At 39.4% G+C, this 12,490-nt stretch overlaps 1 protein-coding gene across 1 annotated transcript in view; it reads right to left on the bottom strand.

Moving 5' to 3' along the window:
* PHEX (phosphate regulating endopeptidase X-linked) overlaps positions 1 to 12,490 on the bottom strand; it is a 229,997-nt gene that overhangs the window by 205,522 nt on the left and 11,985 nt on the right. The window contains exon 3 of the mRNA XM_053579715.1: positions 7,997 to 8,158. Within this exon, the coding sequence (XP_053435690.1) occupies positions 7,997 to 8,158 (162 nt within the window). The remainder of the gene's footprint in view (positions 1 to 7,996; positions 8,159 to 12,490) is intronic.

Genomic DNA, 12,490 nt, shown 5'->3' with positions numbered 1-12,490 from the left:
GCCACATTTCAAGTACTCAAAAGCCACCTGTGGGCTTGGCACCTGTAGCTGAGCAGTTAGGGCACCGGTCATCTTGCACCAAGGCTGGCGGGTTCAAACCCAGCCCGGCCCAGGCCTACTGAACAACAATGACATCTGCAACAACAACTAAAAAAAAATAGTCAGGCATTGTGGTGGGCGTCTGTAGTCCCAGCTACTCGGGAGGCTGAGGCAAGAGAATCGCTTAAGCCCAGGAGTTTGAGGTTGCTGTGAGCTATGACACCACAGCACTCTACCCAGGGTGACATAGTGAGACTCTGTCTCAAAAAAAAAAAAAAAAAAGCCACATGTGACCAGTGGCTACCATATTGAGTTCTAGAGTCTTGATTACAATATATACTGGAATACTTTGTGATGTATAGATTATAACTTCTATGAGGATAGTCTAGGGGCCTTATTAGACTCTATTCTTCTATATCCCACCTCCCCTTGGCTAACACAGTGCTTCTTGCTAGATGTGAATCAAGAAACATAAATTCTGGTTGTTATTAACAACAATCTTATGACCCAACAGACTTAGAAAGACACATGACACGGTAGATCCCTGGATGTCAGAGTAGAGAGAGAAAGAAATGTGATCCTTAATGATGTGGCTCAGCCGTTGGATCAACCCTTACCTGAAGTCGACGTCTCGGTTACATAAGCCAGTGTATTTCCTTTATTGGCTAAGCCCATTTGAGTTGGCGCCTCTATTACTTGTGATTGAAAGCAATTGATGTCAAGAAGAAAAGTAAATGCTCAGTGAATAAGACAATTTTCAAAGATCATTTAGTATAATAAATAATGCTATGCATTTCAATGTATGTGAAGCAAGTGCATTTCCCCAGAATGCAATATCATATAACTCAGAATTAGCATAATGAATAGAGCTGGTTCTTACCAAGCATACTCACTTTATTTGTAATATGAACCACTTATGATAGAAGAGTCACATTAAAACTATAAGGGAAGGGATCAGATCTTAAAATCAAAAGTAAGAGTAAAAAGTAAGACGAGGACACACACTGGGGATGGAAAGGGACACACAAGAAGAAAACCTAAAAGGCTTATCTGGTCCTAGAGATATATACACGTTTTCCACAGAGCCTTCAGAGAAAAATTATTTGTATTGAGAAAAATTATTTGTATTCTGTTTTGACTTTTGATAGATACCTAATAGTTGTATGGATTTTATGGGGTACATGTGATTATGTGATATAAGCATATGAGGCATAATGATGAAATATGGGTAATTTGATCAATGAGGATCAAAAGTTTGAGGATATCCATAAGCTCAAACATTTACCATTACAGTAGAACCTCCATAGTCAATCACCTCTCTAAACTGACTGGACATGCACCACACATATGTGTCAGTATAATAGGCCTAGTTCCTTATGTTGACCACCTCCATATTTTGACCAGTTTGTTACAATCCCTTGGATGGTCAACTTACACAGGTTCCATTGTATTTTTTTTTTTTGGGGGACAGAGCCTCAAGATGTCACCGTGGGTAGAGTGCTGTGACATCACAGCTCACAGCAACCTCCAACTCCTGGGCTTAAGCGATTCTCTTGCCTCAGCCTCCCAAGTAGCCAGGACTACAGGCGCCCGCCACAATGCCCGGCTATTTTTTGGTTGCAGCCATCATTGTTGTTTGGTGGGCCCAGGCTGGATTCGAACCTGCCAGCTCAGGTGTATGTGGCTGGCGCCTCAGCCGCTTGAGCCACAGGTACCAAGCCGATTCTATTGTATTTTGTTTTGGGAACATTCCAGGGCGAACTGACATTTTACTGTTTCTATTATCTGCAAAAGATGATTTGGCTAGGATCATTGATAGAAAACACAAGATTATGAGGGGAAGGGAAAGGAGTATTTAATTATGAAGAACCACTTGAATCTCAGCTAGCAGGTATTTACAAATAAGTAACCATCTTTATCTCCTCATTAATGCACAGTCCCTACTTCATCTCATTGTTCTGTTGGAGCTGTTTGAAAATAATAAACTACATTTCTTCTCAAAAATATTGGCAAAGATGGCTATTCCCTCATTGAAATGATCTGGCCTCACTTTGAGTCATCTTATTTGACATAAGTGTTCTAGCTCATTCATTGCCTCATGTTTCATAAGTGCTCATTTGCTAAATTTCCATCTTCTCACTCATAAGTAAACGCACACTATGTCATCTTCGTGGTCACACAAACACAAATTTCGGGGGGTTTGTAGGATGGGAATTTGAAGACAAGCACATGACCACATTCAGCCTTTAAAAAAAAAATGTTGCTTCTTGGAGAGAACAAGAAATAATTTTATTTTCCAAGTAGAAATCTGAGTCTTATATGCCATTTAAAGAAAAAAATTCACAAAGCCAGGTTGCTGACTTCAATAGAGGGCAATTTTTCATCAGCCAGGTATTTCAAATCCATTTTATTTCACAAATTGGACAGCAGTATCTGTGTGTTCTCTATCAGCCATAAGAAAATGGTATTCTTTTGATTGGTAGTATTGACTTTTATTTTTGGATGTTCTCTCTTTTTATCAAGAGTGAGGGAAAAGATCTTGACAGTATTCAATATTTTTGAAAGCACAAGATATTTACACAAAGGATAAGACCAGAATAAAACTTAAAGCATTTGATAGACATTACTTCATGAACCTTAGAACTATCTTTGAAACAGAACAGAAGGGCAAAAAACAAATATTTATTGAGTGTCTGCTATGTGCCAGGAACTAGACTAGGTATTTTATATAGATCATCTCCTTTAATCCTCACAAGAAAACCTATGACATAGGTATTCTTATTTCCATTTTAAAGATAAGAAAACTGAGGTAAGTGAGATCAGTAATTGGCCCAAAGTGCCATAGAGGGCATAGGAAAAGGAGCTAGGATTCAAATCCAGCTCTTGAGTTTTCAAAACTCATGCTCTGAATGGTTTATAATAAGGAAAAAAACTCATTGTAAAGTAGTAACAGACATTTATTAGATAAATTATAGTATACCCATATAAAGCAGTCATGGCAAATGATGGTATGGATTTTTATTGACTTGAGAAGGTGTTCACAGCATGTCAAGTAAAAAGTTTATAAAAATAGAATATATCATATGGTCCCCTTTAAAAGACATATAATTTTAGGGCCGGCGTGGTGGCTCACACCTGTAATCCCAGCACTCTGGGAGGCAGGTGGATAGCTTGAGCTCAGGAGTTCAAGACCAACCTGAGCAAGAGAGAGACCCCATCTCTACTAAAAATAAGAAAAATAGCCAGCACTATGGCTCAGTCAGTAGGGCACCAGCCCCATATACCAAGGGTGGTGGGTTTGAGCCCGGCCCCAGCCAAACTGCAACCAACAAAATAGCCAGGCATTGTGGCAGGTGCCTGTAGTCTCAACTACTCTGGAGGCTGAGGCAAAAGAATCACCTAAGTCCAAGAGCTGGAGGTTGCTATGAGCTGTGATCCACAGCACTCTACCAAGGGCGACAAAGTAAAACTCTGTCTCTAAAAAAATTAAAATAAAAATAAAATAAAAAATAAAAACAAAACTAGGAAAAACTAGCCAGGCATTGTGGTTGGGCACCTATAGTCTCAGCCACTCAGAAGGCTGAGGCAGAAGGATCACTTAAGCCCGAGTTTGAGGTTGTTGTGAGCTATGACACCACAGTACACTACAGGAGGCAAGAAAGTGAGAGTCTGTCTCAAAAAAAACCCCTAAGAGACATATAATTTTATATGTATATTTTCATTTTAAAAGTTATTGCTAGGTATTAGGATTTGAAATACATTTTTCTTCTTATTTATGTTGGTCTACAATGAACTTGTAGTACTGGATGGAATGATAAATGGATGGACAGTTGGATGAATAGGTAGACAGACTGATAGACACATAGATACAGAATATATAAAGAAACAGAATTGAAAGATCCAACGTTTAAGGAAAAGAAGTAAAGATTGTCAGCACATTCAGTACATGTGATATTTTAAAGGCTCTATACACTTTAAGAATGTCTAATCATCTGTAATATACTTGCGGAGTTCATTAAAAATTCTGTCTATACATCTGTACCTATATCAATATCTATACATCTAGAGACATTATTTTATCATATACTATCTGTATGTATAATATATAAAGTCTTGGCTTGGTGCCTGTGACACAGACACAAGGGTGGTGGGTTCGAACTCGGCCTGGGCCAGCTAAACAATGACAACTGCAACAACAACAACAAAAATAGCTGGGCGTTGTGACAGGCACCTGTAGTCCCCGCTACTTGGAAGGCTAAGGCAAGAGAATTGCTTAAGCCCAAGAGTTTGAGGTTGCTGTGAGCTGTGACGCCACAGTACTCTACCCAGGGCAATGTAGTGAGACTCTGTCTCCAAAAAAAAAATTTTTTTTTAAGTATATAAAGTCTCATTCTCTATATCTATACAATGTCTACATTTATAGAGAATAAGAAAGAGTAATAGATCAAATGTAGCAAATAGTAACAACCAGGGAATCTGGGTAAAGGGTTCATAGGAGTGCCTTGTACAACTCATTCAACTTCTCTAAATATGAATTATCTCAAAATGCAAACTAACTTTAAAGAGCAGATATTTTATATTTTATATTTTATATACATATGGTACATGATGATACCAATTTTAAGAGACTCTGTTCCACCATTTGCTCTCCTTCTTTCCACTTGAAGCAAGACCCCACAATCAGTTTGTGGATTTGTCCTTTAGAGTGTTTGTCACAGAATAACTTCAGATTTATTGAGTTACGTCTTTCCCAGGGCATAGATATATATAGGAAGCCTCCCACTTGGTTTTACAAGGCCCACCCAGGCTTAATAACACATAAAAAGCCACAGACTAATATGAATCATAAATAGAAACACAAATGTATGAAACAAAATACTAGCTTATATAATTCTGGCAGTTTCTTAAACCATTCATAGGTAGGATTTATTTCAAAATTATAAGTTTAGCTCAGCATAAGGAAATCCAGATCAGTTAAAAGACAGCCCATCTGAGTCTCTTGATAAATGGCAAAGAGGCATTTTTCTTGAACAATGCCTTTTTGCAAACTAGGAACACAATAAAGAATAACTATCAGAAACAAAAAAGTACGTATTTTGTTGTTGTTGTTGTTGTTGCAGTTGTCATTGTTGTTTTGTTTTTTAGCTGGCCCAGGCTGGGTTTGAACCCGCCAGCCTCGGTGCACGTGGCCAGCGCCCCACCCACTGAGCCACGAGTGTCGCCCTCAAAAATGTATGTATTTACAGGAGAAATACTACAGGCATTACCACTCAGGCTAAAAAATAAAATCACAGCCATTATCATTGTTATTATTCACCATTGTTCTGTTACTTCTTAACTTTATGATTAACTATCTTAAAAATCCCAAAGAAGCCACCAAAAACCTATTAATGAATAAGACAGTTCTAATCAGATCAAATATAGATACATCAAAGCTTCATTTACACCAGGCATCAAGGGTTGGCAAACTTTGCCCATAAAGATCAGAGAGTAAATGTTTTGGCCATACATTCTCCAGAGCAACTATGTATCTCCACCATTGGAGCATGAAAGCAGCCATTGATATGCATAAATGAATGGACGCATCTGTGTTCCAGTAATACTTTATTTACAAAAACAGGCAGTGGGTTGGATTCAGCCCACTGGCCATAGTTTGCTGATCCCTACTTTATACCCCCAGAAAACAGTCGATAGACAAAAGTTAACATTTAAAACAGCAAAAATATATATAAAGACTTAGAAACAAACTTGCTACAGGGCAATTTTGCTATGTGCAGCAAAAATTAAATGCTGAGTACTTTTTCAACCCAATGATTCCATTTCTGAGATTTTATCCTGAGGATACATTTAGATAAGGGCATGAAGATGTGTACAAAGATATTACAACGTTATCTATAATAAGTTGTCTAGTAACATAATCCAGGTCTGTAAGAAATGTAGTTTTTCAAAATAGCTGATATTATGCACACTACTCTGTAACCTAAGTTTTTAAATATAGGAGTATGCAAATGAGGTTATGCATATGGTCCTATACATGGGAAAAAAACCTATAAGGAAATAGAGACAGTCTCACTATGTCGCCCCCAGTAGAGTGTCATGGCATCACAGTTCACAGCAACCTCAAACTCTTGGGCTCAAGCAGTTCTCTTGCCTTAGCCTCCCAAATAGTTGGGACTACAGGCACCCGCCACAATGCCTGGCTATTTTTTTGTTGCAGTTGTCACTGTTTAGCAGGCCCGGGCCAGTTTAGAACCCGCCCGTCTGGGTGTATGTGGCCGGCGCCCTACCCACTGAGCTACGAGCACCGCCCAGGCAGTTATTTCTAAAGGTAGATTTGTGAGAAGCTTTCTTTCTACTTTTTCCTCTTTTTTATTTTCTCAACTGAACTCGGAAATGAAATTTTTCACCTTTAAAAGGAAGCCAGCAAACAAAAACCTCTGTGCTGAACAATTTACTCACATTTCTTATGAATTTTGAAGGAGCCCCTATACAGTATCCTCTTCAAACTAAGTATAATAATACAGACTTCAAATTTTATATTAAGATATCCCAGGAAAGTTCTTTAAATTATTATAACTACTTCATTTCCTGAAGATAGAAATCTTTGGGTTACAATTAATGTAAAAAGGAAATACAAGATCTGGAAATCTTATACTTTTCTTATCCCTCAGTGATATTTCTGTGTGCCTGATTGTATGGACACATCTGTCTATTAAGGAAGAAAAGCTGGAGAAGGAAAATAGGAAATGGACAAGAATGGTAGATGAAGGACTAACATGAATTAATGTCCTACAGGGAAATAAGGATTAGCAAACCTACTCTTCAAGGTCTTATTTATGGTATGGGAATCTCACCTGGTGGGTTAGGGGAAAACCCTCACATTTGCAAATTCTCATTTATAATTTACTGAGACTAAGTTTGGGTCTCCTAATAGAAAATATAAGTCCGTGTGATTTATAGCTAGTTACGAAACATAAGCACATTTTCCCTTCCAATTGACAATGGAAATCCACTTAATTATTTTGCCAAGAGTTTCACTTGTTATAAGTGATCTGTGTTTAATTCTCACGTACTTAAAATCTTGGGGAAATGGAAATAGAAAAGAAAGAAAAATGATGATTCTTATAACATCTCAGAAATTCTTTGTGGGTGTTACTAAATGTAAGTTACCTAGCACAACTCAAAGTTGTCAAAAAGAGAAAAAAAGCACATACTATTTTTGTCTTCTCAAAACAATTACCTTATCTGGCTTTGAAATCTTCCTACCTCCCTCCTGAAGTGGCTTTCTCCAATAGCTCAGCATAGAAGTTAGACTCAATGCAAACAGAGTATCTTCCAGTCACAGATAGTTCCAACTTTTGGGGAGGGGAAGAGTATATGTTTGATGACATATGTGATTATGTGTATGTGTACACACGTGTGAGTATGTGTGAGTGAGCTTGTCGTTGCTAGAGAAGCAATGGGAGAAAAGTGAGTCTCCCTCGAGCCAACTTAGGAGTTAACAGGAACAATATGACAACTACAAGGTCATCCAGAGTTCTCAAAAGCGATGTCAAAAGATGATGAGGTGTTAAGTACATTTTGTAAGCCATGAAAATCCAGGACACATTGAACAAGAAATGGAGTTAACTCTGAACACAGCAGACAAATACGTATATTGATAGAACCTAATTTTCATTACCTATTCCTTTGCTCCCAATCTCATTCAAATGCTATTTATCCTTTAGCAGAACTTACCATTATCAGATTCAAACATAACCTACATCAGGCTTGCTTTGAGATCTGGGATACCAGAATTCTACAGCATTTCCTTTCAGTCTCCCACTTAAAAAAATTCTTAGAAATGAATTTAATATGGTTAAAAAGTGAGAAGTCATGCTTCAAATCCTAAACTACATTTTTCTTATCCAGTAGTGCTCTCTGTAATGTGTGTCACCCAACCCCAGTAGAAACTTACCCTTCAACTTGAGGTCAACATTATGTCTCAGCCAAGGATAAACCCCATAGCTTGGCATATCTTCAGGAATTGGATTATTGTTTATCCAGCCATCACAAGCGAACCGGAAGAAATTATCACAAGGATCCACAGACAGATTTACTTTACTCAGGATGGCAGCAGCTATTTAAAAAGAAAATCATAGGATTAATGACAAGCACTGAGTTGTGTACTGTTCTCTTCCAAATTAAACAGTGATTTGATATCAACCAGTACCCAAGCCTTGGCTTTTATATTTCCCCTCAAGTTAACTTTCTGAATCAACTTCACTGTGTTAAATGACTACTTTCAGAGCGAGTGGTTATTAATTCTATTTGTTTTTTTCAGGACTATCCTGAACATCTGTGGCCTTCTTTGCCTTCTGCAAAGTGACTTTGCTACTCTTTCCAGCAAGTGGTAGAGTCTATTTCCACTGCTTTGAATCTGGGCTGACCTTGTCACTTGCTTTGACCAATAAAACTGACAGAAGTAACTTCTTGTGAGTTTCAAAGCTAGGCCTTAAGAGACCTTGGGCTGTCCCTATTAATTCCCTTTGAATGGAACCCTGAGGCTGCTCCTTAAAGAAGCCTCCTAGAAAATGAGAGGCCACATGGAAAAGAACCTCGCTAGCACCAAGTGCCAGAAATGAAACTGAGGCTATCACTGACCTCCAGCCCAGGTGACCCTCCAGATGAATGCAGCTGCATGAATGAGCCTAGGCAATATCAGCCGAGAAACTGTCCCCCAAACCCATAGAATCATGACAAATATTAAAGCATTCTTGTTTCAGGGCTCTAAGGTTAGGTGGTGGTTTGCTTCACAGCAAAGGCTAACAGAGGCCCACATATCATCTATGTCAAAATTTTAAAGGTATATTTACAATATACTTTCATAAAGACCTACAGGCCAGGCATGAATTCTTGAGCCCCTTGACATTTAGTGCAGCTCTCAGAGAAATGAAGTCATGGAAGGGACCCATGTGGGCCCTGAAAGGAGCCATCTGGGAGAATTCTAGTGTGTAAGAGAGAGCTACCTACCATCTTGGCCCCAAAGACTCCTTGATGAGGGTAGAGGCATGGCGGAGGAGGGTCAAAATGGGGTATTATAAATAAGGGGCCCAGGTCCCAGGACAGAACTCTGTATTTCTGTAAGTTAACACAAAGACACAAGAGACTGATCTACCAGTTTTTTCCTCTTTCATAAATCAATACACCATTACATACAGAAGATAGTCCATAGATAGGAAATTTGTGCATAAATATGTACCCATGAGCTTTAAAAGAAAGTCTTTCATTACAAAATGAGATGATTTCAAAATTCCTAATATTGAACTCCAACTCTCCCCCAAGTGCCATCCAACTACTGGCTACCATGTTAGCACCAAGATATGCACCAACTGGTTAAAAAGAAAAAGCAGCCAATATTTTAATGACATTGGAAAGATGACATTCTGGGCAATTTTTATACTTTTATTATTAAGCCAGAATACATTTTTGTTTGAAGTAATGAAAATCCAATGAGTTTTCAGCTAAATATGAATGAATTGCCCCCAAAAAGTACAACTGGCATAAATTTGGATACGCCTCTTATACTTTGGTTATATGTATTGTTCCCCCAAGTTTCAAAATAAGGCTAGATATTTCTCTAGCCTAGACTTTTCTATAAAAAAATCTAACAGCTTTTTGTCCTCAATGAAGTGAATAATATATAAACATCCTAATTCCAAAATTCCTGCCATTTTTGAACCTCTTCTCCCCTCCCCCCAAAAACTAGCAAAACATTGGTTTAGAAGTTTGATGAATTTCATCTAGCACTCTAGGACGCTAAAATTGGTGGATTGCTGAGCTGACGAATTCGAGAGCAGCCTGAGCAAGAGGGAGATCCTGTCTCTACTAAAAATAGAAAACCTATCAGGGAGTCGTGGCGGGCACCTGTAGTCCCAGCTACTTGGGAGGCTGAGGCAAGAGGATCACTTGAGCCAGGAGTTTGAGGTTGCTGTGAACTATGATGACACCAAAACACTCTGCCCAGGGAGACAGAGTGAGACTCTGTCTCTGTCTCAAAAAAGAAAAAAAAAAGTGCCTGTAATCCTAGCACTCTTAGAGGCCGAGGAGGGTGGATTGCCTGAGCTGACATGTTCAAGACCAGCCTGTCTCTAAAAATAGCTGGGCATTATGGTGAGCGCCTATAGTCCCAGCTACTTGGGAGGCTGAGGCAAGAGAATCTCTTGAGCCCAAGTGTTTGAGGTTGCCATGAGCTGTGACACCACAGCACTCTATGGAGGGCGACAAGTAAGATTCTGTCTCAAAAAAAAAGTTTGATAAATTTCAAGTTGGCTTAATTTTTGTTTTCCAGAACTAATCTGGTTGTCTCTAATTACATTTTTACTTGCTGCTACTATTATATCATTAATATTTAATATAAATATGCTAAAACATAAAAATGTTCCCTTTGTTTTCATTTCTAGTTACTCTGTGCAGCCACAGAACGAATCTGCCATGTGATAACTCAGGGACTTGGCTCACATCGGTCTTGGTCCCACACAGCATCCGCAGTCACACAGGGAGCCCTCACACACAGTTTGATTCACAAAAGCGCAGTGTTTTCTGGCCTCCTTCCCAAACTTCCCCTGCCCCCACCCCTCAAAAATATCTTCTCCATCTCCTCGACATTCTTGCAGGTACCTAGAAAAATTGCAAGATCAGCTCTGACCTTGCCCCTGACACAAAAACTGGGGAATATATCACTCGCACTAAATTTGGAAAGGAGCCCACTGAGTGAGAAAATTCTAGCTTCGCCTCCCAATTCATCATTCACGATACCCAGCGGGGCACAGGGCTGCACTCTCCACAGGAAAACTGTGACTTCAAATTGCAAGGGACCATACTTGTCAAGACACCAAAACTCCTTTCCTCCTCTTCAGCTCCATGGAGAAAACCCGGAGAGTATTGTTTTAATAAAAGAAATATGGTGATGAAGGAAGCCTGTGAAAGCTCAGGCTGCGAGCTCTCCCAAGTCGCTGTGTGTAAGGTTAATTGGCATGCAGTCTCCAGCTCGTGTTTATGTGGGAGAGGTGGAAGCATCCTCCCCATTACACCAGCCTGAGTTTTAGGTTTAATCAGAGCTCAAGGGAGAGGGTAGTAGCAATAATAATAGTAATTAAGCCACCCACAGTGGCTCACACTTGTAATCTTAGCACTTTGGGAGGCCAAAGCAGGAGGATCACTTGAGGCAAAAAACAAAGTGAGACACACACCCATCCCTACTACACCTCCGTCTCTACAAAAACAAAAATTAGCAGGGCACGATGGTGTGTACCTGTAGTCCCAGCTACTCGGGAGGCTGAGGAAGGAGAATCACTTGACCCCAAGAGTTTGAGGGTACAGTGAGCTATGATTGTGCCACCGCACTACTACAGCCTGGGCAATGGTGTAAGACCCCATCTCTCTAAAAATCAATAATAATAATAAATAAGGACCGGGCACAGTGGCTCATGCCTGTAATCCCAGTACTTGGCTTGCCTGAGCTCACGAGTTTGAGACCAGCCTGAGCCAGAATGCGATCCTGTCTGTAAAAAATAGCCACGCATTGTGGCAGGCACCTGTAGTCCCAGCTACTTGGGAGGCTGAGGCAAGAGGATCACCTGAGCCCAAGAGTTGGAGGTTGCTGTGAGCTAAGACGCCATGGCACTCTACCAAGGGTGACCAAGTGAGACTGTCTCAAAATAATAATAATAATAATATCACTAACATTGAGCATTTCTTCTGTGCCAGGAACTATGCTAAACTGTTATCAAACAATATGTCATTGTCACAAACTCTAGAGTCAGACCAGCTCGGTTTAAATGGACAAACACCATACAAAACTAAGAAACTTAGGTTTTTTAACCTCCTTGTCTTAGTCCTCTCACCTGTAAAATGGGAATAAAAATAGCACCCCAGAGGGTCATCGTGTAAAATAAATGATTAAATACATAGGTAAAGTACTTAGAATAGTTTTGGCCACATTGCCATATAAACATGGTTGCCTGATAAAATACAGAATGTCTAGTGAAATTTGAATTTCTGATAAACAACTACTTTTTAGAATAAGTATTTACCAAGTGTTGCATGGCACATATGTATACCAAAAGAAAGTAGTTATTATACATCTGCAATTCAAATGCAACCAAGCATCCTGAATGTTTGCATGTCTGTAGCTAAACCTGGGAGCTGTATATGTAAACAATTGCTATTACAAGTCCACAATCACTTATCTGAAACTCTGAGACTAGCTATGTTTCAGAGCTTATAGGTTTTCAGATGATGGTAAAGAAACACATTGCATATAACCACGGGTTATACGTGTATACCTCAGCAATGTCAGGGGAGCAACTTACTCCCCTGAAGCAAGTGCGTTAACGTTTCTACAGGGCAACATATGCATACCAGGTTGCACGAATAAGTTAGTGAACTCACGCGAAGTGCTACATCCCTC

The sequence above is a fragment of the Nycticebus coucang genome, chromosome X, assembly GCF_027406575.1.
Source record: "Nycticebus coucang isolate mNycCou1 chromosome X, mNycCou1.pri, whole genome shotgun sequence".
Classification (NCBI taxonomy): domain Eukaryota; kingdom Metazoa; phylum Chordata; class Mammalia; order Primates; family Lorisidae; genus Nycticebus; species Nycticebus coucang.
This window is presented reverse-complemented; position numbering and strand designations above follow the sequence as displayed.